At 58.1% G+C, this 25,252-nt stretch overlaps 5 protein-coding genes across 12 annotated transcripts; 2 read left to right on the top strand and 3 right to left on the bottom strand.

The window, feature by feature from the left end:
- Positions 1 to 1,351: 1,351 nt before the first annotated feature.
- SLC25A28 (solute carrier family 25 member 28) lies at positions 1,352 to 6,090 on the bottom strand. 3 transcript variants are annotated; one of them, XM_080348305.1, is made up of 5 exons: positions 5,580 to 5,599; positions 5,029 to 5,115; positions 4,645 to 4,873; positions 3,769 to 3,825; positions 1,352 to 2,400 (listed from the first exon to the last, which is right to left on the bottom strand). In XM_080348305.1, exons 2-5 carry the CDS (start codon positions 5,092 to 5,094, stop codon positions 1,883 to 1,885), a joined length of 870 nt encoding a protein of 289 aa, XP_080204431.1. In that variant the 5' UTR covers positions 5,095 to 5,115; positions 5,580 to 5,599; the 3' UTR covers positions 1,352 to 1,882. The 3 variants fall into 3 exon arrangements, with proteins under 3 accessions (XP_080204431.1, XP_080204432.1, XP_080204430.1); XM_080348306.1 differs by lacking the exon at positions 5,029 to 5,115 and having other exon boundaries at positions 5,580 to 6,090; XM_080348304.1 differs by lacking the exon at positions 5,580 to 5,599 and having other exon boundaries at positions 5,029 to 5,490.
- Positions 6,091 to 6,149: 59 nt separating this feature from the next.
- ENTPD7 (ectonucleoside triphosphate diphosphohydrolase 7) lies at positions 6,150 to 10,889 on the top strand. Its single transcript, XM_080348303.1, has 12 exons — positions 6,150 to 6,168; positions 6,239 to 6,406; positions 6,494 to 6,699; positions 6,801 to 6,951; positions 7,348 to 7,451; positions 7,525 to 7,581; positions 8,063 to 8,211; positions 8,295 to 8,461; positions 9,223 to 9,547; positions 9,618 to 9,703; positions 9,809 to 9,970; positions 10,137 to 10,889. The coding sequence occupies exons 1-12, from the start codon at positions 6,161 to 6,163 to the stop codon at positions 10,363 to 10,365; spliced, it is 1,812 nt and encodes a 603-aa protein (XP_080204429.1). The 5' UTR covers positions 6,150 to 6,160; the 3' UTR covers positions 10,366 to 10,889.
- Positions 10,890 to 11,677: 788 nt separating this feature from the next.
- Positions 11,678 to 13,707, bottom strand: ATP6V0E2 (ATPase H+ transporting V0 subunit e2). 2 transcript variants are annotated; one of them, XM_080347590.1, is made up of 5 exons: positions 13,700 to 13,707; positions 13,321 to 13,475; positions 13,193 to 13,240; positions 12,800 to 12,945; positions 11,678 to 12,519 (listed from the first exon to the last, which is right to left on the bottom strand). In XM_080347590.1, the coding sequence occupies exons 2-4, from the start codon at positions 13,422 to 13,424 to the stop codon at positions 12,852 to 12,854; spliced, it is 246 nt and encodes an 81-aa protein (XP_080203716.1). In that variant the 5' UTR covers positions 13,425 to 13,475; positions 13,700 to 13,707; the 3' UTR covers positions 11,678 to 12,519; positions 12,800 to 12,851. The 2 variants fall into 2 exon arrangements, with proteins under 2 accessions (XP_080203716.1, XP_080203715.1); XM_080347589.1 differs by lacking the exon at positions 13,700 to 13,707 and having other exon boundaries at positions 13,321 to 13,646.
- A 75-nt stretch (positions 13,708 to 13,782) lies between these two features.
- Positions 13,783 to 17,819, bottom strand: COX15 (cytochrome c oxidase assembly homolog COX15; the record flags this gene model as incomplete). Of its 3 annotated transcripts, XM_080347583.1 has the most annotated exons (8): positions 13,783 to 14,035; positions 14,178 to 14,291; positions 15,190 to 15,344; positions 15,673 to 15,754; positions 16,272 to 16,439; positions 16,662 to 16,848; positions 17,084 to 17,206; positions 17,566 to 17,819. In XM_080347583.1, the coding sequence occupies 8 exons, from the start codon at positions 17,817 to 17,819 to the stop codon at positions 13,904 to 13,906; spliced, it is 1,215 nt and encodes a 404-aa protein (XP_080203709.1). In that variant the 3' UTR covers positions 13,783 to 13,903. The 3 variants fall into 3 exon arrangements, with proteins under 3 accessions (XP_080203709.1, XP_080203710.1, XP_080203711.1); XM_080347584.1 differs by lacking the exon at positions 14,178 to 14,291; XM_080347585.1 differs by lacking the exons at positions 13,783 to 14,035; positions 14,178 to 14,291 and adding an exon at positions 14,790 to 14,921.
- Positions 17,820 to 17,853: 34 nt separating this feature from the next.
- Positions 17,854 to 23,971, top strand: CUTC (cutC copper transporter). 3 transcript variants are annotated; one of them, XM_080347588.1, is made up of 9 exons: positions 17,854 to 17,951; positions 18,279 to 18,350; positions 18,416 to 18,475; positions 18,609 to 18,818; positions 20,042 to 20,077; positions 21,549 to 21,682; positions 22,279 to 22,306; positions 22,711 to 22,816; positions 23,412 to 23,963. In XM_080347588.1, the coding sequence occupies exons 2-9, from the start codon at positions 18,281 to 18,283 to the stop codon at positions 23,521 to 23,523; spliced, it is 756 nt and encodes a 251-aa protein (XP_080203714.1). In that variant the 5' UTR covers positions 17,854 to 17,951; positions 18,279 to 18,280; the 3' UTR covers positions 23,524 to 23,963. The 3 variants fall into 3 exon arrangements, with proteins under 3 accessions (XP_080203714.1, XP_080203713.1, XP_080203712.1); XM_080347587.1 differs by lacking the exons at positions 17,854 to 17,951; positions 22,279 to 22,306 and having other exon boundaries at positions 18,078 to 18,350; positions 23,412 to 23,971; XM_080347586.1 differs by lacking the exons at positions 17,854 to 17,951; positions 18,416 to 18,475 and having other exon boundaries at positions 18,080 to 18,350; positions 23,412 to 23,965.
- The last annotated feature ends 1,281 nt before the right edge of the window (positions 23,972 to 25,252 follow it).

Below are 25,252 nucleotides of genomic sequence, written 5' to 3'. Positions count from 1 at the left end.
AACAGTTTTCAGCTTCTGGGCAGGGAGACCTGTCCTGGCAGAGCGCAGCTGTACCCGTCTTGTGTCTAATGCCCTGCCCACCAAGCTAATCCTCCCCTGGTCTCTCCCAGACATTTCTTCTCAGATTTCTCCCTTTTGGGTGGAGGAGCCGCAGGGTTGCCAAATCTTGCAATACTCAGGCTCTTTCTTAAAGCCCCAGCTCCTGAAACAGTGAGAAAACTGGTGGCTCACACCTTCTGATGCCTTTTGTTTCTTTAAGGAGCTTCTCATTCTGTGGCTCGTGCAGAAAAGGCAAGGACCAGGAGCCTGCAGCTCATGTCAGGGAGCAGAGGCTATGCCACAGGCCAGGTGGACCTGGGCTCTGGGGCAGTGTCTGTGGCCACTCTGTGCCCAGGGACACTCAGACCTGCTGGGCAGCCATCAAAAATCCCACTGGAGGTCACTCAGCATTTGCCACCCACCGTAAGGAACCAAGGACAAGAGCAATGCTTAAGGGAAAGGTGGATGGGGCTTGGGCAAGGTATTGAGCACCCAGCCCTGCAGTGTGAGATAAGGATCTCACCTCCAGCCTCCTAGCAGTGCTGGGGCCCACCAGAGACAGGCATCACCCAACAGCACCTGGCTTGAGGAACCAGAGCTCTGCTCTGGGAAAGTCAGCGCAGCTAAACGATGCTTTGGTGCTCAGCACATGACCCATCAAGGCTGGCTCACAGGCCCAGAGCTGGGTGAAACCCTTAAAGAAGTTGGTATCAAGACAGCTAAGAAAATGGTAAAAAAATAACCTATTCTAATAATTATCATTAGACAAAATAATAGCATTTTGGACAAGTGTGTTGATAGTTTTAAGAGGCCCAACAAGGCACAAGCTAGTTTAATTGCTCAAAACAAGGAGGCAAAAGCCCTGCTCAGCCCCAAATCCATGCGAGATGCAGAGAGACCTCCAGCCTCACCCAGAGTTGAAATTCATGTGCAGTTCTCTACACACATAACCCAGGACCCTCCCGCCATTAATCAGTCAGACTGGGGGTGTGGGACTGCCTAGCTGAGGAACATCAACCTCAGCTTCTCCAGTGGGGTCATGGCCTGTGCCAATGGTGGGCGATGGGCTGGGCCACAAGCCAAAGAGGATGGGGACCACCCTCCCCCCTGCACGCTGCCAGGGTGGCAGGGCCAGGCAGGCCCCCTCCCTGACACTGACACCCCCAGACCCCACTTCCCTTCCCCCTCTGGCACCCATCAAAAGAGCTCAGCACCAGACACTGTCAGAAAGCTGTCAGGGCTGGGCACTGGGCCGTGTGGGAGTAAGAAGGGGACACGAGGACAGAGAAGAACTGTTTTTATTGGAGGTGTCAAGAGCAGGAACAATAACAAACCTACAGGCTCCCCTCCTCAAGTGCCATCCTCTTCCCCATCACCAGCAGGGCAGGCAGCATCACGTGTGCGTGCAACAAGACAACGGCAAGGCTTACACTTTGCTTCAGCCAAAAGCCAGACAAAGCTCCCGACACCCCCGCCGTCCCCTCCTTGGCGACCGCAAGCTCAGCTTGGCCCTGCCAGAGGCAGGGCTTTCACCTTCCCCTCTGAGCAGGGGTGAGCTTTGTGTGAGAGTTGTTTTTGTTAAGGGAAGGACAGGAGCACAGCTCCACAGAAGTGCCAGGGGACGTGACCTGTGCTGCAGCTCCCAGCGGGACATCTTGGGAGAGAGAAAGCCGTGCTGCCTGGGCAGAGCTGCAGCAGCCACAGGCAAGACATGGCATCGCTAAGCCCCAAAGGGCTTGTGCTGCCCCCTCTCTTCAACATAAACCAAATGGAAAGGGATGGGGGTCAGACGACAAACCAGGAGGGGAGGTGAAGCAGGTCTGGAATGATGTTCGGCTCTGGCTCACTTCCCAGCCCGCCGCTCCTCCTGGCGCTTGGTGAGGATGTATTTGAAGAACTCATACACAGACCAGGCGATCGCCGTTGAGGGCATCTGATAAATGACTCTTGCCTGGACCCCTCTGAAGTAGGCTGTCACGCCGCCCACTTGGTACACCGTCCTGAAGGCATTGGCCATGCCTGTGATGTGTCCGCTGATGTTGGAGCTCAAGGCCAGGGACTCCTGGGTGTTTAGCAGTGTTTTGCAAACGTCCAAAGGCGTAGTAGCAGCGGCAGCAACAGCCCCCGCGCAGGCTCCGGAGACCACGTGGGAGCCTGGGTTGTACTGTCTGTGGGGGTTTAGCTGCTCCTGCAAGAACTCATAGGTCATGAAGTGAATGGCTTGGAAGGGGATGTTCATGGTGAGCTGGGTGGTGTAGCTGCGGTAGAAAGCTCCAGCCCCTTCATTGCGCCACACAGCCCGCACACAGTCCGTCACACGCTGGTAAGGTGAGTTGTACATCTGCATCCTCTGTTTGACCACTTGGGACGGAGGGTGGCAGCCAGCAGCAGCAGCCAGGACCCAGGTGTGGAGGGGAAGAGGAGAGAGAAAGGGTAAGTGTGAAGCCAGGCTTCCTGCGAGCGCCCAGAGCTTAGTCATGCTGGCTTAAGAGCTAATGATGGACAACTCAGACCAGCAGTGCCCTGCATGTCCCCAGGAAGGACTGCAGCCATTTAGATCTCCCAAGGCATCACTGTAATACACACACATCACCACCTGCAAACCCCATAGCTGCCACAGCCCCACGGAACATCCCCATACTCAGGCACTTAATACTCCAGATCCACCCTCGCTCCCAAGCGACTGACATTTCCCCACCCACCGCTGCAGAGTTACCACGCAGTCAGAACCCCCTCTGCATGTACTATTTTCTAGACAGGTCTTGATCTGGATGAGCTTGTCCCTCCCCAGCCACGCCCACTGCGGCCCAGAATAACCACAGCATGTCGCAGAGCCCAACAGCCAGGAATTGTTAGCGGCCACTGCCAAAAAAGCCACTTCAAGGGAAGAACCAAAGGCCAACCCCCCTGTGACACATCCAGAGCAGGGCAGGGGAGCCCAGGGTGCAGCCTGCTGCTGTCCTGCCTCCCTCTATTTCAATATGACCACAAGGAGCTAAAAATGATGCAACTACAAACTATTACAGTCGTGATAACAAGATGAGCTCCAGGGAAGGAATGAGCCTTGCTGGTCCCAGATCAGCTGGAGCTGGGACTGCCACGAGCCCTCCAGTTTAAAGAGGAAAAAATACATTAATGACTGCTCTTTCCTTGTTATTCCTCCTCCTCCCACCACATTAACAGACATTAATAAAAAAGTCTCTCTGCCTTTTTCATACTTATCAGGCTCAAGAAAATCAGTATCTTCTGGACATTCCACAACCCAAGATCTTCTTTTTTCCTGGGTTCTCTAGCATGCTTTTTGTACCCCATTCTTTCCATTTCCTTCTTGCACACAAGCCCAGAATTATAACTCCTCTTCCCAAGATCTCACCACAGCAAAGCCCAGTTTCCACACACTCAGAATGACCTCAGCAGTATGGATCACACCTCTCTTGCCACCTCTCCCGCTCCAGGTAACTGTTCCCAGTCAAACCTGTGGGCCAAAGGCTGGTGCTCTCCCAGCTCCTCATAAGCTGGGGTTTGCTTCACTCCCCAGAATTAATCTCTTCTACCTGTCCCCTCCATGATAGGCAGTCACTGGGCTCCCTAAACAGAGCTGCAACCACTGGGCCCCACAGGATCCTGCAGTCGAGCACTGAGGAGATTACCCTTTGTGCCACAAAGGGACCCGAGCGGCCTAGGCGGACCCCGCTCCTCCCCTCCCTGGCAGGCCAGGACCATCGTTACCTTCAGCAGGGTTCATGGCTGCATCGTGGAGCAACGTTGCTACACACCCGGCTGCACCTGCAAAACAAGAACTGCCACATGTAGCCAGGGGAGGCGAGGGACCCCGGGGCTCCACCACAGCCCCGAGTCCCACGCCAAGGCACAGGAGGAGGCATCTGCAAGTGGGCAAGATCCAAAGGTGGCCTCCATCTTCCCTCCAAGAGGTGGGCTGGTCCTCAGTGGTTCCCACCCAGAGAGAGACCAAGAAAGGGAGAGAGAGGATTGTGACAGGCTGACAAGTCCGCGGGCTGACCAGGACTCACTCAGGCCCATCGTGTGGGGCACTGGCCACTGCCACCACCTGGCAGGGGCCCAGAGGATGTCAAGTGTCCCTGTGCCCCATGGAGAAGGAGAAACCTGACAGCACTTTGCTGCGCTCTGCCGAGGGCGGGAGGTGCCCTGTTCCCTCCTTGGCCCCTCGCTTTCCCCACCACAGCAGCTCCTCGAGGCAAGTAACAGGCACCACAGCAAGACCGACTTCGAAACCACACGGTGCTCCCAGGGCGAGCTCCAGCACCACCGACCCACGGGGCAGTGGCCGGTCCTGACTCCTCTGCGTGCAGCTCCTGTCCACCAACATCCTCCCGAGCCAGGGCCACCAACCTGCTGCAAGTCGGACACCTGGGAGCGGCTCCAGCAGGCACAGGACTGGTGCTTCCCCCCGCCCGGCACCACGCAGCTGGCGAGAGCACGGGGCTTCGGGACACCCGTGGCACCCCAGTCCCGCGGCCAGGCGGGACCAGCGCCAAACCCCCTACGGACAGAACTCGGCCTCTCTCCACCCCGCTCCCCAGCCCAGCGTGGCGGGGGACGGCCCCCGGCCCCCGTGAGCAGTACCGTTGGCCACATGGCTATTGCCCCCCGCGTGGATAACGTCGCTCAGCGTCTTTTTTAACTTTTCATAGCAGGCGAAGTAGAGGGCGTGGGCCGGGCCTGCGCCGGTGGCCGTGATGTTCATGCCCCGCATGGGCCGCCAGACACCCTCGGTGCGGGCGATGCGCCACAGGGCCTCCAGCACGTTCCGGTAGCGGGCGGCGGGCTCCGGCCGCAGGCTCTGCATCCGCGTCTGCAACACACGGCCCGGGCGGGCGGCCCGTCACCCCCGCGGGGCCCGGCCGGGACAAACCCCCCCCCCCCGCCCTTCCCGGTAAGGCCACGGTTTGCTCCCGCCGCGTCCCCGCCCCGCTCCCCGCGGCCCGGGCCCGCCGCCGCTGCCGGCACCTTGACGCAGTCGACGGGGTACATCACGCAGTGCTCCATGACGCCCGCCACGGCGCCCGCCAGCATGTGCGTGGAGACCGCGGCGCCCTGCGGCAGCGCCTCGTAGTCGGGGGCGGGCGGAGAGCGCGGCTCAGGGCCCCGCGCCGCCTCGGGCCCCTCCGGGCCGGCACCGGGCCCCGGCCCCGCCTCCGCGCCCCCCCGCCGCGCCCAGCCCGCGCCGCCGCCCATCAGCAGCAGCAGGACGCGGCCCGACTCCGCGCTGCCCCGCGCGCCGGGGCCCGCGCCCGCCCCCAGCTCCATGGCGCCGCCGCCGCCCGGGCCCCGCGCCGCTCCGCTCCGCTCCCCCCCGGCTCTGGCCCCGCCCCGCCGCACCCATTGGCCGCCGCCGCCCGTCGCCCGCCCCCGTCGCGGGCCCACTGGCTCGGCCCGACGCCCACCACCCCCGCGCGCCGCGCTCATTGGTCGCTGCCGCCGCGACTCGGAAGCCGCCACTGGCCGGCCGCTGCCTCCGGCGCTCTCGGACGCGCCGCCCGTTGGCTCCCGGGACTCACCGCCCCGCCGTCCCGTGCAGTCCATTGGGTGTCTCAACTTCGCGCCCCGCCCCACCGGGCAGCCCATTGGGCGAAGAACCTGCGACCTTTGGTCTGCCCGCGGTTCCTCTCCGCAGGGCCATAGAGCCACCATTGGCCACCTCTCCCGCCACTCCGGATCTCGGCGCGTGTTATTTATTTTGGAGCCCCGGATTGGCTGGGCGCTGGCGGTGACGGCCCACGGCGAGCGGGTCGCGCCCCAGCCCGAGCTGCGATAGGACGCGCGGGAGAAAGTCTCCTGGTGACGTAGCCCGGCGAAGGTCGGACGCAGGAGCAAGGGCCAAGCAAGACGCGGCCCCCGGCCGGCTGGGGACGCCGCCTCGCCCCGTCCGATTGGTCACGGGCCCGCATGGGCGTGGCTCCGCCGGGGGGCGGTGGGCCCGATTGGGCTGCGCGGCAGCGGAGGGCGGGGCGCCGCCCGGCCGGGCTCGGCGGCGGAGGCCCCTATTGGCCGCGGCGGGGGCACCTGGTGACGTGGCCGTCGGTGCCGGTGCCGGGTGCCGGCAGCGGGGCGATGCGCGGGCGGGCGGCGGCGAGCGCACATGGCCAGGTGAGCGGGGCCGGCCCGGGGGGCCGTGGCCGGCCCGGGCCCGGTGCTGAGCTCTGGCCTCTGCCCGCAGGATCGGCGTTTCCTGCCCGCCGTGGCGCTCGGCGGGACCGTGCCCGTGCCCGCGGCAGCGCCCGGCGGCGCTGGGGCTTGGCCTCGCCGTGGGACTGCTGCTGCTGCTGGCGGCTGCCGCTCCTCGCCGCTGGGCCGCGCCGCACCGCGCTGCCCGAAGCGACGAGAGGTGAGCGGGGACAGGGCTGCCGGGGCCGGGGCTCGCCGTTGCCCGGCTGTGCTGAGACGCCCTGTTCGCCCCCTCTCCGGGCCCCAGGTACCTGGCGCGGGTGGAGGACCTGTCGGCCACTGACACGGAGGACTCGGCCCTCAGTTACGGAGTAGTCATCGACTGCGGGAGCAGCGGGTCCCGGGTCTTCGTCTACTTCTGGCCCCCGCACAACGGGAACCCCCACGACCTGCTGGATATCAAGCAGATGAGGGACCGGAGCAGCCGCCCTGTCGTCAAGAAAATTAAACCAGGTCGGTGCCAGCCCTCTCCACTCTCAGCTCGGAGGTCACGGCATGGGTACGGCCCTACCTGCCGTGGGGCTGACTGGTTCACACCTCCCTCCCCTGGGCAGGCATCTCCGTGGCGGCAGCAGCCCCGCAGCGAGCCACGCCGTACCTACGCCCTCTGCTTCAGTTCGCAGCAGCCCACGTCCCGGCTCAGAAGCATAAGGAAACTCCGCTGTACATCCTGTGCACGGCAGGTATGCGGCTGCTGCCCGAGAGGTGAGTTCATTGGCAGTTGTCCAGGGAGAGCCAGGGACCTGCTGGGATCCCTCAGCCACAAGAAGGGGGAAGGGAACAACCTTGTCCTGAGCCTTCTGGGGGAACTGGGAATCCTGGGGGAGATCTGGGAAATGGCGCATCACTTGGGGTGAGCAGTGAGGGTGCAGAAGGAAGGTTTGAGCACATGAGGAGGGAGGTGAGAAGAGACACTTTGAACTGAAGTCTCAAACGAATAGATGTAGTTTCTCATCTCCAAAGCACGCTGGGTGCAGAGCAGGGCTTGTGGGCTGGATATGGGCTGTGTTACAGGGGGATCCTGGTGTCTCTTGCACTCCCATGAAGGAGTGTTGCTGGTGAAGGTCCCTTAGCATCTGTCTCTCTGCTGCACCCTCGCAGGCAGCAAGCTGCAATCCTGGAGGACCTGGTGAGAAACGTGCCCCTGGAGTTTGATTTCCTCTTCTCCAAATCACATGCAGAAGTGATTTCAGGGAAACAGGAAGGTAGGAGCTGCCACAAAACACTGCTTCGTTCCCTTTAGTGTGTTGCTGTAATGACCCTTTCTGTCTTGTACAGGGGTCTATGCTTGGATTGGCATCAACTTTGTCCTGGGTCGGTTTGATCATGAGGATGGTGAGTTTAACTGCTTGCTGGGTGGCTGGGAGGGTCTTAGCAGAGCCCCGCTGGAGCTCGTCTTGGTGGTGGAACTCAGAGCAGGCTCTGGGGCGTGCAGCATCTGTCCCTCTGGCCAGGCAGTGCCTGAACCCAGCTGTGTGTGTGAAACTCTCCTGGACCTGGCGGGGCATCTGCCTCAATTGCAGGAACAAGTCCCTGTGTGAGGGGGCCACCTGCAGCGTTTTGGGAGAAGAACCAGGGAGAGAGGGTTTGTAGCAGCATTCCTATAGTGGCTTCCAGTGGTGGATGCTTTGGGGGAACTTAAAAAGCTGGGGGGCAGCCAGCCTCAAGTGCCAGGACCTGCTGCCCCACAGGCGATCCCCAGGGCTGCTTGCAGGGGTGGAGGAGCCCCACGAAGCTGCTGCAGGGGGTAATGGTGGAGGGGAGGAGATGGTGCCCCAGGCCCTGCCCCTCGCTAACGTGCTGCTGTGGGTTGCAGAAGAGGATGCGGTGGTCACTGTAGCACTGGGGAACCAGGGGGAGTCCCTGGTTCGTAAACGAACAGTTGGGATCCTGGACATGGGGGGCGCCTCCCTGCAGATCGCCTATGAAGTGCCCGACTCTGGAGCTTTCTCCTCCCCGCAGCAGGTGTGTATCTGGCCGGCTGGCCCTGAGAGCAGCCCCTGACTTCCCTGGGTTGTTGCTCATCACAGACCTCTCTGCATCCCCAGCAGGAAGCTGCCAAGAGCTTGCTGGCAGAATTCAACCTGGGCTGTGACGTGCAGCATGCTGGCCACGTGTACCGTGTCTATGTCAACACCTTCCTGGGCTTCGGGGGCAATTTTGCCCGGCAGCGCTACGAAGAGCTTGTGCTGAACCAGACCCATGTGTACAACCGGTATTGCTGCCTTGCCTAGCGGTGCCCGTGCTGGGGCATTGCAAAATGGGGTGCTGGTTCCTTCACGCCGCCCTCTCCTCGTTGGATTTGCCCCAAGAGCTGTTCATGGTGATAACAGCTCTCACAGCCACGCTGGCAGTAGCGGATGCCCAGGCTGGCACAGGGTGCACAGGCTTTGCCCTTCCCAGAGCCCAGAGGACATTATCCGTGCCACAGCTCCCTGCCTTCTTCCTCCTCCTCCCCTCACAGCAGGCTGCGAGAAGGCCTCCTGGTGGCTTTTGGCTTCTCTTGCTCTGACTTTTCCTCCTTCTCCAGCAACAACTCACTCAGCACATCTTTCCATCGCATCCCCACCTCGAGCTCTCTGTCTCTTGTTTCCCTTTCCCAGAGCACTACGTGAAGCTGTCGCCAGAGGCGGAGAGGCTTGCTGCCCAGGTACTCTTGTGCCAGGAGCAAACCCTGCCTCCAGATCCCTGGGGGCTGCCCAGGGGTGTGGATCCCTGTGAGCTGGGTGGCGTGGGCCATGCCTTGTTGCACCCTGCAGTTGCTATGGGCACATGGCCGTGGGTTAGTGTGACAGATCTGGTGCATTTGGCTTTGGCAGGAAGTGGCGGGGGGGCACCAGCACTGCGGGGTACAAGGGGACACAGACTAGTCTGGTGTGGGGGGTATTCGGATGCGGGGCAGTGTTAGACTAAGCTTTTTGGGGGTGGTACACGACCCACTGTACAACTGCCTTTCTTTCCTTGCCTGTTTTCCAGCCTGCACAGCCAGCAGACAGGGTTGAGCCCTGAGATGCCCTTCCTGGACCCCTGCTTGCCTGTGGGGCTGGAGGACACAGTGGCCAGGGGTGGCCAAACCCTGTATGTGCGGGGACGAGGGGACTGGCCAGCCTGCGCAGAGCTGCTGCAGCCCCTCCTGGATGGGCCCAACAGCAGCCAGGCCTCTCTGCTGGGGGCCTACAAAGCCCCCATCGACTTTGACAACAGTGAATTTTATGGCTTCTCTGAATTTTTCTACTGCACTGAGGACGTGCTGCGCCTGGGGGGGCAATACAGTGCCCCCACATTCACCTCTGCTGCCCAGGTGCGTGCTGCTGTTCCTGGGGCCGTGAGGGAGTAGGGGCTGGTTCTCCACTGACTTCTCCTTCCCTCAGGAGTACTGCAGCCAGCGATGGGAGGTGCTGACCCAGCGGTTCCGTGGTGGCCTCTACTCATCACATGCCGACCAGCACCGGCTGAAGTAAGTGGCTTTGCAGGGCAGTGCCACGGTCAGACCTCTTGGGGGGCTCTTGCTGGGGTGAAGGACCACGGTGCAGGTGGCAGCACCTGGCTGATGTTCCTGCAGGTATCAGTGCTTCAAATCAGCCTGGATGTACCAAGTCCTTCACCAGGGCTTCCGCTTCCCCCTGGACTACCCCAGCTTGCGCACGGCCCAGCTGGTGTATGACCGGGAGGTGCAGTGGACACTGGGCGCCATCCTCTACAAGACGCGGTTTCTGCCACTCAGGTACCATCAGCTGGCTGATGGCATCACTCAGGGATGGGTGGTTGGGGAAGAGCAAGGTTACCACACTGGGTGAGGGCTCTGCCACCCTGGCAAGGGGAGCAGCGGTGTGGGACCCTGCTACTACTCTGTGGCATCCTGCAGCCTGTTCTGACTCTCCTCTCTGCAGGGATCTCCGGCCGGAGAGCGTCCGGCAAGCACACACCTCCTGGCTGCGCCTCTCTTTTGTCTACAACCACTATCTCTTCTTTGCCTGCATCCTGGTCGTAGTGCTGGCCATTGTCCTCTACCTCCTGCGGCTGCGCCGCATCCACCGCCGGCAGCTGCGCGCAGCCCAGCTCAGCCTGCCCTGGCTGGACAAGGTGGTGGTGCCACCAGGCCAGGGAAATGGGCCATGATGCCGGTGGTACCCACTGTCCAGTTGCACCAGCAGAACCAGGACTGGCTGACAGCCTGGGCTCCGAGGGCTTGGACTCTTTCTTGAAGATCATCTCAACTCTGTGCTCCATCATCTCCACATCAGAACCAGAACTGCTGGGCCAAGGCACCTACAGCCACCAGAGCTTTCCTCTCTGCCTCACCCCAGTCCTAATCTTTGCATTCCTTGGCCTTCAGCCTCCATCTCGCTACACGGTGTAGAGCAAAGTCCTCTGCTGCCAGTGGGCTCAAGGCTGCAGCCCTGGAAGGTCCCTCAGATAAACGGGACACTATCACCTAAGCAGCCAACCCAGGGCTGTGGCCTCAAGCACTGAGCCACCCCATGACTCAGACACTGGTTTGCAGAGCAAGCTGGTGAGGTGCTGTGGCTCATCACCCAGGGTGGCCTTTCTGCAGTCCCGTATGAGCCCACAGGCTAGAGAACAGCAGTCGCTGGCAAAGTTACTGCAGGAGCCAGGTGAGCCGTGAGCTGCTCTCCCAGCCTGGCCCCTCAGAATGTTCCTTCAGAGGTGTCCTGCTCTTTGCCATGTCTTCTCCCAGGACAATCCTCCTGTGGTCCTCGCCAATGCCCCAGGCTCAGCACTGAGGGCTCAGGGACTCATTCCTAAGGCACCACCAAAGTGGGCTGCATTTCATTTTGTACATTCCCTTCTGGGCACATGTGCCCTGTAGTGTCCCACACGTTAATTGGGCACTAGCACCAGGACCAGTGGTTCTCTGTGAATGCAGGCTGGGCCTGGCTTTGGAGAAACCACCTCACTCCAGCCCAGCACCCTGCCGCAGGGCAGCTCAGGGCTGCGGCTGCACACGCAGGCACAAGCCTCCTCCCTGGGGCTGGAGCCCCTGATGACCTAATGAAGTTTTGTCACCTTTTACTTGAACTCAGCTGTTCTCATTCCTGCAGCAATAAACAAACCCCTTGAGCCATCCAACACTGGTCTTGTTTTCTAGCAAGCATGTCCCCAGCTGTGACAGCTCCTAGGTGGTGGTGTGACTAGGGGCCAGCACACATCTTCACAGTGTTGCTTTGTGCTGCTGTGGTGGGACATGCTGCTGCCACCCTGTGACCCTGGTCCCACAGGGTGAGTGCACAGCTGGCATCAAGAATAAAACTTCCCATGCATGACTGTGCTGTGAACCTCCTGCTCAACAGCTGAGGATCCCAGCCTTGTTCTCATGATGCGAGAGCAGGTTTGGGGTGAAGGGAAGAAGTCTGAATAAAGCCAAGACTGTTCCTCAGCTTCAAAGCAGCAAGTGACTCTGCCTCCAGCATCACTTACTAGAAAAAGGATTTATTTCCACAACACAAATCTAACAAACACAGACAAATATATACTGATAAATTATCTCATAAATAAAGGGAAATCTGAACCCTTGCACCCTACTCGGTTCTTCGCAGAACCTGGACAGAGGGGTGGGGGAGTTGAGGGGAGCTAGACACTACTGCAGCACCCTCACTGCAGAGGCAGGAGGAGACACAGCAGCACTTTACCTCCCTCCAGCAGGCTGCCAAACAGCAGAACCCCTGCCCTGCACCCCAGCACCTCCCTCATCACACCCACGTGCTCCTCCAGGGTCAGCCCTCCCTTCCCACACCTACAGACAGAATCCGTGTCTTAGCCAAGACCACCCTCACTGCAGGAGACTGACCATACAACAGAGGAGGATTACAGGCTCCTGTCTTCTCACATACAAGGGCAGCTGGTGCCTGAAATGACCAGGGATATGGCAACTAGTTGGGCGGTTTGGGCTACGAGCAGTGGTTTTACTCAGGGGCTAGGGCTGAATGCACTGGAGGGAGCAGGGCGAGCACTCCAGGGACAGGATCCACTGGCACTATGCACAGAGCCCTCTTGGGACGGTGCTCAGTGTCAGTGACTGCAGCACAGTGCCAGATGAGAGGATCTTTCCCTGGTAGTATGGCTGCTCCCAGGGCTGGGATTACCAGGCCCTTGTCCCAGGCAGGGGTGCTGCCTGCTATGCTCAGGGGCACAGGCATCATTGGTCCAGGTTGCAGTGCTCAGGGTGTCCTGGGGCAGCGGGTCCAGCCTCTGTCCCAGCACCTCTGGGGGCTGCCTGGTACAGGAGGATAGAGGCTGGAACAGCAGCAGGAGCTGGGGGAGGGAGAAAGGAGGAGAAGTTAGTACCAAACTGCAACCACGAGCGAGCTTCCACAGAAACCCAGTGAACCACAGACTCAGGTGGAAGTGCCTGGTTTGCTCAGGTCCAGTGCAGCACCAGCAGCCCTACATCGAGACCAGCTCACCACAGCCACAATGCACAGAGGCCAAAGCATCTCCCACCCACCAAGGACCAGGCTGCAGCTCCCTCCCCAGCCACACACAGGCAGGCAAGTGGGGACACCTCTGCCACCCTAGCCCTCTGCCCACTCACGGTGAGGATTTTGAGGGGGGTCTCCATTCAGGTGCCAGCTCCCAGGGACTGCTCACTCCCAGAGGAAGCGCACGTACCAGACGGTCTCGTTCTTCAGCTGCGGCCCGAAGAGGGGGTTGGCCTGGGCCAGAATGGCGATGAGCCAGCTGCAAAGGGACCCAACCCGCTGTCAGCCCTGGTAGCATGGGGGCAGGGACCAGGATCCCGGGGTACTGCTGCCTCAAGAGGCCGGCAGAGGGACCTGCTGTCCCAGGAGGGAGGCAGTCCACAGCCCCGGGGCTGTCCCGTTCTTCCACGGGTGGGAGGCTGAGCAGCTGCCACCAGGCCCGATAAAGCCACATGGAGGATGGGGGAGGTGGGGAGCGGTACTAGGCCCTGGTTCTCGGTACTCACAAGAGGTAGCAGCATACGGCGGTCGTGATCAGCATCGTGATGATGACCCTGCGGAGAAACCGGCGTCAGAACGGCGAGGCCCGATCCCAGACCCCCGCCCCCAGTATCCCTCCGAGGTCCTCACTCACCCGCGGTTTGGCCCCTTGGGCACGAACCAGGGGGCGGCGATGCCCACGAGGCCCCAGAATGCGGAGAAGAGGACGAGCGGCAGCGCGAAGCTGTGGGCGGTCATGGCCGCTCCGCACCGACACACCGACCGACCGCGGCCGCAGCGGACGCCGCTCTGCCCACTGCCGTGTGCGGCAGCCAATCCCCGGGCGGAGCGCGCCGCGCAGGCGGCATTGGCGCCTCCCATTGGCGGAGACGCGAGGCCGAGCGTACGCCGGGCGGCCGCCAGGGGGCGCCAAAAGGAGCCGCCCGCCCTCCCCTCCCGTCCCCGCCGCGGCTCGGCCCGGCGCCCCCGCCCGCGGCAGCAGCTCCCGCCGGGGCTCCCGCACCCCTCCTCACCTCGCTCCGGAAAGGACGCACCCAGCCAGACACCAGCCGCTCCGTAAAAACTCCTTTATGTTACAAAGTTCTCACGCCCGCCGCCTTCCACGTGCGCACAGCCCTGCCTGGCGCACAACCCCCCTGCACCCGGGGCGGGGGGGTCTCTGCCGCCTCGGGCCCGTGGCACAGCTCCTCCAGGAGGGCTCCTCTCCCTCCAGCCGGTTACTTGGGGACGTGCCGGAGCTCGCTCATGAGCCAGAGTGCCATGCTGAGCAGAGCCAGGGAGCCCGACTGGTGCGTGGCAGCCAGAGGCGTCGGGACGTACATCAGCAGGGTGCTGATGCCCAGGCCCACCTGCCGAGGAGGGAGAAGGGGTGAGAGCTGCTGTGGATGCAGCGTTGGTACAGCCTCAGCACAGAGCATGATGTGGAAAAGGAAACGCCCAGGGCTGCAGCCAGACTTCCCACCCTCAAATTTACTGCATGCAGTACAGTACCTGCATGCAAGCCACAGCCAGCAAGGAAGTCACTGCCATCCTGGTCCTGCGAGGGAGGGGGACCTTCCGTGAGAAGAGGTACAGTGCTGTGACAGCTGTGACTGAGGCGATTCCCTACAGAAGGGAAGAGAAGCGACCACCCTTTGAAAAAAATTGGAAGGAAATGGGTGCAGTAGCCTTTGGCTGCACCTTCCATGCAGTAAAAGAAATTCTGTCAGCAAAATTTAGCTGTAGAAATGCGTTACCGGCCGTGACCAGATCCTGGAGTTCCCATGTCCACCAGGTTAACAACCCCGAAATTTAACTAAAGTGAGAGTTCCATTCTTTTCTCCCAATTAATGCTGTACTTTCCAATAGCTTTTCCTCATTTTTTCACATCATTAGGGATTATTTCTGGCCTCTCCCCCTTCCACCTTGACAACTAAAGGTGAGAGATGTCATGATCTCATTTTTACCACTCAGCTGTAGTTCACCGTCATAATTTTGCTGTGCAGGTCACCCCAGGTGACTCCTCTTTTAAGTCACTTAAACTTTCTTTTCAGTCTTAGTGATGGTTTAGTCCACAGCAGTGCCAGCAGTGGTATTTAATACCTGGATTGCTCTAATTGGCTGAGATACTTTCACTGGGTGCTACTGGGATAAAGCAGGTTTAGCAGTGCTGTGGAAGAAGCTTCAGTATCGGGATTTCCAAGTTTTATTTCACACGACTTTCCCAGACATTTCAGTAGCAAGGGCTACCCTGGTCTGTAGTTCGGGACGGAAAAGGAGACACAAAGAAACAAAGTTTGTGACTTGTGCAGGAGGAAGATGTCCTTAAGGAAGGAGACCACACTGAAAATAAATCAGAATGCTAAACTTCCTCTTTCTGCAGAAGGAATTTGGTAACGTGCTCTCAGGACCTTTGGACACCCTGGATATCACTCAAGTTGACAGAACCACAGCCCAAAGAGGACAGCTTGGAACAGGAGGCAACCTAGACGCAGCACAGACATGGCAGGAAGACGGCACTTACCAGGATCCTGTGATCAAACTGCACGGTTGTAGGATTCTCAAAGATATTTCTCAGTGCGGGGGAGAAGGCCAGGAGATCATCCGGGATCCAGCGCTCCCCCATTTTGGGGAAGGAATTGTACACAAGGCCAGCATCCAGCCCTGCCACAAAGGCACCTGCAGTGCAGGAGCAGAAAATGAGATTTCCAGAGTAGGCACAGGCAGTGCTCCATATTGCACAGCTCTGACCCAAGACCTTGGCTTCATCCCAAATTTCTTTCAGAAACATCAACAGAGATCACACAGCAACAGGCAGGCTGGAGGGAGCATGTCCACCTGCTCAGGAACAACCAGAGAGGAGGTTCTTGACTCTCATCTCCCTGAAAGCAATGAAGTTTTCTCAGATAACATGATGGAGTCGCTCACAGTCCTCGCCAGACCAGAAGGAAAACAAGGAAGAGAAGAACAAGCTGCAGAATGAGATGGCAGTAAGAAACACTCTTACCTGAAAGAGCAGTAAGAAAAATGAGAGCTGTAGTGCCATGAGCAAATTGCCTCAAGCGAAGGAGCTGACGGGTCGCAGGTAACTGTAAAATAAATTAAAAAAAAAAAAAAATAAAAAAAAAAAATCAAGGCATTTCCAGTGCTGTTTGCAGCAGGTAAGAAAAGCGTTCGCTGAACATATGGGCAAAGGGGCTGGCCTGTGTTTTACAGGAGGAATCTAGAGACCAGCACACAGCGCAGCCATGCCTCAGTGGTTCTTCAAAACAACTAATCAAGTCAAGCCCTGTGCAGAAAGTGAAGTGGCTGCTGGACGGTTACTGGCACAAACCCTTTAGCCCAGCCAGGCACACCTCTGCCTGAGCGTGTGCGAACTCTGAGACTGATCACTTTTGAGTGGAACTGCATTAGTCAAAGGAAGTGTCCCACAGCTGAGAGGTTTACAGAAAGGGTATTTTGTAATGCAGAAATACATCAGAATCAGGAACAGAGACTAAAATGGAGCCACCATCACCTTTCACACCCCTTCCTCACCCTTCACATCACACCCCCAACCCTCTCAATTGCCACAACCCCACATTTTTGACTCCTGACACACCGTACCTCGTGTCGTGGAAGCAGCAGCGACAGCCCTGTCCACAGGCTGGCAGAGTACAGAACCAGCGCGGAACCCAGATGTGCTGCGAGACGGTACTGACTGACCCGAGGGATGTCGTAAGAGTCTGGCTTCTCTTCCAGCCCGCTCTTCACCATGTACCACCCCAGCAGCCCCTGACGGAACAGGAGGGGTTAGAGCTAGGCAGGGCAGCAGTAGCTGCTTAAATCAGATAAACATTAGGGGCAAGGGGCATCTTGTTTCCTCCACCTTCAACCAGCTACCAGCACTGACATACCCCCAAGCTTTCCCAAATCCTACTGTTCCAACTACGCTCAATCAGCAGACGTTCACAAGAGATGCTGCTGCTAATCCCTGCAGCTACAGAGCTCGCTCACCTGGAAGCAGACCAGCCCGCAGAGTGCAAGAACACAGCCCTTCATGGGGCGGCTGAGCCAGCCTTTTCGCCAGAAGTAGGCAGCAGGTAGAATATAGGCCAGACCCACAACACGGCCCCACATACGGTGCGAATACTCCATGTACCAAATGAACTTGAACTCTGTCAGTGTCATGTCATGATTCAGGCTGTTGAACACAGTAAAACAAAGAACAGCTACATGCGATAGGGCAGACCTATTTCCCACAACAAGAGATCACCTTCCCCAGAGAAAAGAACTGACAGCGAAGGAGTCGCCATCACACTTCATGTGCCTTCCCAGTGGTACGAGACATCATCTCCCTCCCTGCAAGAGTCCCCTGTGTTGCTCAGCTCCAGGAGAGCTGCTCCCAGCCCGCGCTCCTTCCACTCTTGCACACTCACATTTTAAACTCTGGGAACTGCTGGTACTTCTGGAACTCAGCTTCCCACTCCTGCTGCGTCCTGGGGGGCTTCATCTCTTTCACCAGGTGCCAGTCAACCATAGAAAGGCCTGATTCTGTCAGCCTGGGAGCAGAGAGAAACATTAGTGGGCACAATTCACTCCGCCGGTAACGCAGCTGAGCTGAAATGAGAGCTCTTGGCTGCATCAGCCAACACTGAAACTCATAGTTAGAAACAGAACGGAGATCAGTGATTCTGAGTGACCAGGGGACCCAAAACGGCACCCCCGGCCCCGCCCCGCGACGCGCCGGCAGCAGGGGCGGGCACGGGACGGTCCCGCAGGCGCCCTCGGGTGGGTCCCGGGAGGCCGCAGGGACCGGCGGGGTCAGCTGCGTCCGCACGGCCCCGACCCGAACCCCTCCAGCGGGGCGGGCGCGGCCGCGGGGCGCGAGCCGGTGCCGGCGGGACCGGGTGCCGCTCACCTGGTGACACCGCCCAGCACCACGGCACCGGCCACGGCGCCGCTGCAGGCCAGGAGCCATCGCCCCACGGCGGGCGGGGTGGCGGGCGGGGGCGCCCCTTGCAGTAGCCGGCGCGGAAGGCAGCGGTGCGGCGGGAGGCCGACCGGTCCCGGTGACGGTCCCAGTTCCGGTTCCGGTTCCCGCCGCCCCCGGGTCGCACCAGCACCGCGCGCGGGCAGCAGGAGCCGGGCGCCGCCACGCGCCGCACGCAGCATCCCGAGTGACCTCGGAAGTGGCGCGCGCCGCCGGAAGCAGGGCGAGCACTTCCGGAAAACCTGAGCGTCACCATGACAATCCCCGGCACGTGACCCAGAGCCAGCAGCGGCCCCCTCGCGCCGCCAGCGCAGGTGAGGACGCGCGCGAGGCGGGGGCGGGGCCCGGGCGGTGGCAGGGGCGGGGCCGCGGCGCCGGGTGGGGCGGGGCTTCCGCCGCGGCGCTCGAGCCAAGGCGCGCCGGCTCGCGCACCCACCCTCCGCCCTCCTGCGCACGCCCTCGCGCCCGCGGGCGGTGCGGGCCCGGGCCGCGAGGGGGCGAGGCCGGAAGCGGGAGCGAGGGGGCGGGCCCTGGGGCGGAAGTGGGGCGGTGCGGCGGCCGGCGGCGGTGCGGGGCCGGGCCGGGCCGGGCTGGGCGGCCGCCATGGGGCGGGCCGGGCTAACGGCGCCGCTCCCGCCCAGGCATGGACGATGGCTTCCTCATGGAGGTGTGCGTGGACTCGGTGGAGTCTGCCGTCAACGCGGAGCGCGGAGGTGAGGCCCGGGGGACGCCGGGGAGGGGGCGGCGGCGGGGCCGGTTCTGACGCGGCTCTCCGCAGGTGCCGGCCGGATCGAGCTGTGCGCGGGGCTGGTGGAAGGAGGGACCACCCCCAGCATGGGTGAGTGCGTGAGCCCCCCCGGGGGCAAGCGCAGCCTTCCGACCCCCAGCTCCCTCCTCCGTGCCCCGTTCCCCTCCCCGCCCGGTGTCCGGAGCTGCCGCAGCCGGTGCTGAGCGGCGCCCCCCGCCCGCAGGGCTGCTGCAGGTGGTGAAGCAATGCGTGCGGGTCCCGGTGTTCGTGATGATCCGGCCCCGCGGAGGAGATTTTCTGTACTCGGACCGCGAGGTGGAGGTGATGAAGGCCGATATCCGCCTGGCCAAGCTGCACGGCGCCGACGGGCTGGTGTTCGGGGCCCTCACCGAGGATGGGCGCATCGACACCGAGCTCTGCACCGCGTTGCTGGGTAAGAGCGCCCCTGGCCAGAACCGCCGTGCTGGCGCCGGCGCTGTGATGGGGTCGGAGCTCAGTGCTGCTCGGTCTGGTGCTGTAGGAAGAACCGCGCAGGGTGCCTTGGTCTGCGCGTCTGGTCCGTGGCCTTGCCGTCTCTCTCCACCTGCGCCGCTTCCACGTGTTGTCATACCTGTGAGACATTAAGTAGTTAGGAAGCTTTGCAGACCGAGGGCCACAGCCCAAGGCCACCTGGGACATAACAAACAGGGCTGAAGAAGGAGGGAGGATTAGGTGACCTGCTTTGGGGGCATCTGTGTATGTTGGATTCTCTCCCTTCTTTGTTTTCTTTGCCCTTTGTTCTTTCGCTTACATCCCTGCTACTGGTGTCGAGGATGTTTCTCTTCCGGACTCTCACCTTGTGGGTAGCTGTCAACTCATCTTCATTTTTTCCTGTAACACACTCAGTGAGAAAAGGTAATGAGATAGAAAGCTGCAAAAGGTCACTGAAACTGCAGCAGGAAGTTGTTAGTCCAGACCCTTAACATATAAAGATAATTTACTTCCACGTGTTTTCTGTGAGCTACAGCCAAAGCTAAAGAGGGTTGAGCCTTTCCCTGGTGATGTGGTGCTGAGGTTCTCATATGAATGTGCTGTAGGGAGTGCAGCAAAAGAGAGGGCTCTTGTCAGGATTTGCCTCCACTAAGGCAATGAGATGTTGTGCTGGAGCCACTGTTTCTGGGGCAGCAGGCAGTTAGTTATTTATTTCTATGAAAATAAATCCTTTACCCAGTAAATAGAGTTCAACTGGGGAAGTTTGCTTTGGTCTCAGATGGAGGAGAAATTATAGGTAGTGAAAAAATTGCGACAATCAACTGTCTTGCTGTCAAAGAGCGCTGGTCCTGTCCATTCCCCAGGTAGATGAGACCACTTCTCTGGTTCCTTCCTGCAGAGAAAGACATCTCTGCTAGGAAAGAGAGTTCTACATGATGCAGATGAGAAGGGGGGATTTGATGTTACTCATAGAAACAAAAGGTTTGTTGCTTCCTCAAAGGGCAGCTGAACTCTTCCTCGCCAAAGAGGAACAGCTGCACTGTTCCCAGCAAGTACTGGGAGTCTTCTGAGCTCCCCAGGAATGCCCTGAGAACCCTTTGTCCTTTTGTACCTCATGTGCTTTTGTGGTTGTAGCACAAGGAACTCTCTGTTCCAGCCCTGACTGACCATATGTTTCTATTGCAGCCGTGTGCCGTCCCCTGCCAGTCACATTTCATCGAGGTGAGTTACGGGGGGCAGCAGCCCTGGCAGGGATGAGTCTCTGCCCTGCTGCTAGGGGGCAGTGGGGCTGGGAGGGGGCTGAGCCAAATGCACCGTGGTGGTTCTTTGGAGGGAGAAAAGCTCTGCCTGCTGTGTAACAGCCAGCTGTGGCTGTGCTGTTGCCCCAGGAGGGAAAAGGTCTAGGGGCTCCAGGTTGGGGGACTGTGTCACTGTCCAGTGTGGGGAGGAGGTGTCGAAGGAGCTGAGCACGGTGGCTCTGCCACTGCTGCAAGGGGGGCATTATAGTCAGGAGCTGTGGCTCCCCACGGGGGTGTCCAGCTGTGACAAGGACCCTTCCTGTCATCTCCTGAGCTGGCTGGGGCACAGGGCTTGAGCACAATGAGCTGAATGATTTCTGAGCTGTTCTATTAGTGAGGTGAACTGCGAACTGGCTGATGGAAAGAAGCCAGAGAGTCTTGGTCAATGGGGCAGAGTCCAGTTGGAGGCCTGGATCTGGTGGAGTGTCTCAAGGGTCAGTACTGGGGCCTGTATTATTCAATATATTCATCAACGATTTGGACAAGGAAATAGAGTGTACTATCAGCAAGTTTGCTGATGACATGAAGCTGGGAAGAGTGGCTGACACGCCAGAAGGTTGTGCTGCCATCCAGAGAGACCTGGACAGGCTGGAGAGTTGGGCGGGGAAAAATTTAATTACATATAACAAGGGCAAGTGTAGAGTCTTGCATCTGGGCAGGAACAAGCCCAGGTTCCAGTATAAGTTGGGGAATGACTTATTAGAGAGCAGCACAGGGGAAAGGGACCTGGGGAACCTGGTGGACAGCAGGATGACCATGAGCCAGCACTGTGCCCTTGTGGCCAGGAAGGCCAATGGCATCCTGGGGTGTATTAGAAGGGGGGTGGTTAGTAGGTCGAGAGAGGTTCTCCTGCCCCTCTACTCTGCCCTGGTGAGACCACATCTGGAATACTGTGTCCAGTTCTGGCCCCTCAGTTCAGGAAGGACAGGGAACTGCTGGAGAGAGTCCCGCGCAGAGCCACGAAGATGACAAAGGGAGTGGAGCATCTCCCTTATGAGGAAAGGCTGAGGGAGCTGGGGCTTTTTAGCTTGGAGGAGACTGAGGGGTGACCTCATTAATGTTTACAAATCTATAAAGGGCGAGTGTCACAAGGATGGAGCCAGGCTCTTCTCAGTGACAACCAGTGGTAGGACAAGAGGTAATGGGTTCAAACTGGAACACAAGAGGTTCCACTTAAATTTGAGCAGAAACTTCTCAGTGAGGGTATCACAACACGGGAACAGGCTGGCCAGGGGGGTTGTGGAGTCTCCTTCTCTGCGGACATTCGAAACCCACCTGGACACCTTCCTGTGTAACCTCATCTGGGTGTTCCTGCTCCAGCAGGGGGATTGGACTAGGTGATCTTTTGAGGTCCCTTCCAATCCCTGACATTCTGTGATTCTGCGATCTTTCAGCCTTTGACATGGTACACGACCCTGTGGTGGCACTGGAGACCCTGATTTCTCTGGGGTTTGAGCGGGTCTTGACCAGTGGCTGCGACAGCTCAGCGCTGGAAGGATTGTCCTTAATTAAGAGGCTTGCGGAGCAGGTGAGTGTTCCCTGTGCTCCCCTGGGTTATCACAGCTGCTCCCTGGGCATTGCCTGGAGGCAGCTCCTTAGTGGTGGTCCGCATTTCAATAAGGGAAGCACTTCTGTCAAGGAGCACTCTTCTTCTTTTCTGTCTTGGCCTTAATCTGTGTTCCCAAGTCCACGTGGGCTGGACCCTGAAGTCTTCCATGGCAGAGACTGGTTGGGTGGTTGTTGCTCGCAGCCAGGAGGAGGGCGGTAAGAGCTGGTGTCAGCAGCTGGTGTGATCAGCCCACGCAAACAGCAACGTGAGGTCCCTGCTGCGATCTCTCAGTTCCTGTTAGGAAAATGCAACAGAGGTACCTGAGAGGCGGCCAGGTGGGATAGAGAGGGAGGAGGGAACAGTGACAAGTTGTCTTAGCTGGAACTGTCAAGTCTTTTCCACTTTTCCTTGTAAAACATGAGTAGTACCAAAAAATGGGTGAGAGTACACAAGTCGTAAGCCATGGAGATGTGAGCTTACTGAAGGCACTGCATGCAAGGCTTTGTTGCCGCCCAACAACTGCATGTGCAGATGTAGCACTGAGCAATGTCACTAACGTGTTATTCTTTTTTCAGGCAAAGGGCAGAATCGTGGTGGTGCCAGGTAATATATATTTTTTTTCCATAGGTAACAGGTCCTGTCGTCCCCAGCCTCCTGCTGCCCCATCTCTCGCACTGGGATGTGCTGTCTGATCCAGCTTTTTGAGCCAGGTCCCCAGGAGGAGGAGCTGCTGCCCTGGTGCAAGTAAAGGCCATGCAGCTGGGGATGGCAGAGCCCTGTGGTTGCTGCTTGCTGGCGGATTTAGGGGCAGCTCTTGATCTGTGGGAGAACATGAGCCGAGGCTTCTTCTGTCTGTTTGCACACGCCTGGATCTCTGTTGTCCCTAGGGCTGTATTTTCCCCTCTGTGTAGATGGTGCTTGTCCCTTAGGGTGTCAGTCCTGGGGTGATGTCAAGGCTGGGACTGTGCGATCTGCACTGTGTGTGACTTTGGGATTGTTCCCACCAGGGGGTGGCATCACAGAGCGCAACCTGCAGAGGATTCTGGAAGGCTCCGCTGCTTCTGAGTTTCACTGCTCTGCTCGCTCAGCCCGCGACTCGGGAATGAAGTTCAGGTAATGGATTCTTTATTTTTATTTTTCTTTTAATGTTGTTTTTTTTAGCAAAACTGTACAACAGAAAAGCTGGATTAATGTGAACATGAGTTTGTAGAACGTGCATAAATTCAAAACCGCTTTCTGGGAGCTATTTGTGCTTTTATGGTTGGGATTGTCATGCCTGGCTCTGTGTTCTGCAGCCTACAAATCCAGCGGTGCTCATCTGGACATGAGCTCCGTGCCTAGCTGGATCCTTGAGGCGTTTCTTCTGGTACTGATGCGCTAGGGCTTGTGAGTGCATGTGTTGACACTCAGGAAGGCAGGTTCTGGTGTAGTTGCCTTAGACCTTCAACACTGGGGTGTGCAGGGTTTGGGAGGCCAGTGGGATGTTCCTCTGAGGAATGAGTGAAGAATGACTTACGTTAGTCCACAGGTCTGCACTAGGTTTCCATTGCTGCTTTTGTTTATTGCCTTCTTTCTGTTACTGTCTCGTCTTTGGTCTGGGTGGCACCAGCAGCTTCTCTGACCACTCCCGAGGGCTGGCGAGGTGGTAGGTTTTCTACCTTACTCGTCTGTATCACCTGCGTATAGTAACCAGTCGTTTTCCTGACAGAAATCCGAACATCACTATGGGAGCGTCCTTCTCCGCCCCTGAATACTCCATAAAGGTGGCAGATGTGGCCAAAGTGAGGACCCTGAACGCGATTGCAAAGAACATTCTGTAGTGGAAGGCACCGTGCTGGGACGAGCACTGACGCTCCAGGGTCTTCCCTGCCACATGGACAGATGGATACTGCTTCCTTCCTCAGGCTGTAGAGGATGTGAACTAGGTGACGAAGCCTGACATCTTTTCCCTTGGCTTCCCCTGAATCACCAGTCCCTGGCCTGGAAACTTATGTTGGCCATTTTAAATAAAAGGACTCATTCCCAGATGTTGCAGCAACAACTGTTGGGCAGTATTTGGGAGAAAGGGAGCTGAACAAGTTGGGGGATTGAATTGTGTAGCACTGCATGTGATTGTCAAATAAACACTGCAGCTACCCCCTCTTGCTGTGCTTTTTAAAATTTATTTTTGTTTTACAGATAAGACACTGATCAGTATTGCATAGCTCAGTACAGTGTGTTTTGGTGTCAGTTCGAGATGTTAAGTGTGAACAGAGAAGTTCAGATGGGCTCATCCATGTGACAGGAGGCAGTTTGCACAGGAGGCATGAACACTGCCAAAGAACAAAGTAACAGCAAATAAGCATTGGGCTAAATATATGATTTGAACCCTCACGTCAGGAGAGGTGGGTCTGAGAGGGAACAGCCAGGCTTGCACTGAATTAGGCCCCTGCTGCACCAGAGGAGAAGACAATCACACCCAGAGTGCCAGGGAGGGAAATGCCACAGCTGGAAAACGAGGCCTGCCATGGTCAGCCAGTGGGACAGCCGAGGATTAGCAATACGGCAGCTGCAAGGTAGAAGCACATTGGTATGTAGAAGTGATGAACACATCAAGTTCTAACGGGAAGGAGCTTCTGACTGCCTGACTGGTGCGGTGAGCGGGTTGTGAGGCATCCTGGGCTGTGGGGGGCAAGTACTTGGGTGGGATGGGCATACGGTGAGATTCCTTGGGGAGGACAAGGTGCTTTTTCTCAGGGATTTTCCAGGTGCTTTTCCTAACATGTTTCACAAACCATCTGCTTGTTCTCCAGACAGTGCTTGGGGCAATGTGCTAGTTGGGTTATTGCTAATGAGTCAGAATTTAAGCATTAGACTCATTTTGGTTACCCTGCAAAATACTCAGTGGCAGATCTGAATGGTGCCAAAGTGTTCCATTGAAAGAGCAGAGACCTGAAGTTAAAGTACCTTTATTCTTGCTGCCTGCTTTTGTCTAAAAGATCCACAAAGCTGAAGAGAATCCTGCTGACAGCAGAGATAGCAAACTTCTTAAGAAATAAAAAAAACCCGAAGTTCACATTTGTGTGCTCATCTTGGCAATACCCTACAGCCTGTGAGGGTGTACAGGAAAATGTAATATTTGACAAGGTGGCAGCACCTTCTGTCACCTTAAACAGAATCAAGTGATTGAAAGCCTATAGCCAAGACTAATGATCTATTTTCAGCTCAAAGGGTACATCCACCTTTTCACATGGAACCATCAGAGGTATCAGTGTCTCCCAAAACGCACCTCAGGAATTTATGTGATAGCTCTCATCATAGGTGGTGGGAAGGAAACAGCTGCTCAGTGCTGCTGTCAGAACCTGCTTCAGCACTGACAGATGTGGAGGCTGTAGGAAGGACCCAAACTCAGAAGAAGAAATTCTTTAATTTGTGATTATGGTCAGTATAGTTTAGAATACTTGATTGAAGAGTTCATGACTTATATAGTGATATTGCATGAGTCATGATGATTAAGGTAACAGTAACTCAATTACCATTAATATTCTGCTGACACAGCCCCCACAGCAT

The sequence above is a fragment of the Nesoenas mayeri genome, assembly GCF_963082525.1.
Source record: "Nesoenas mayeri genome assembly, chromosome: 7".
NCBI lineage: Eukaryota > Metazoa > Chordata > Aves > Columbiformes > Columbidae > Nesoenas > Nesoenas mayeri.
This window is presented reverse-complemented; position numbering and strand designations above follow the sequence as displayed.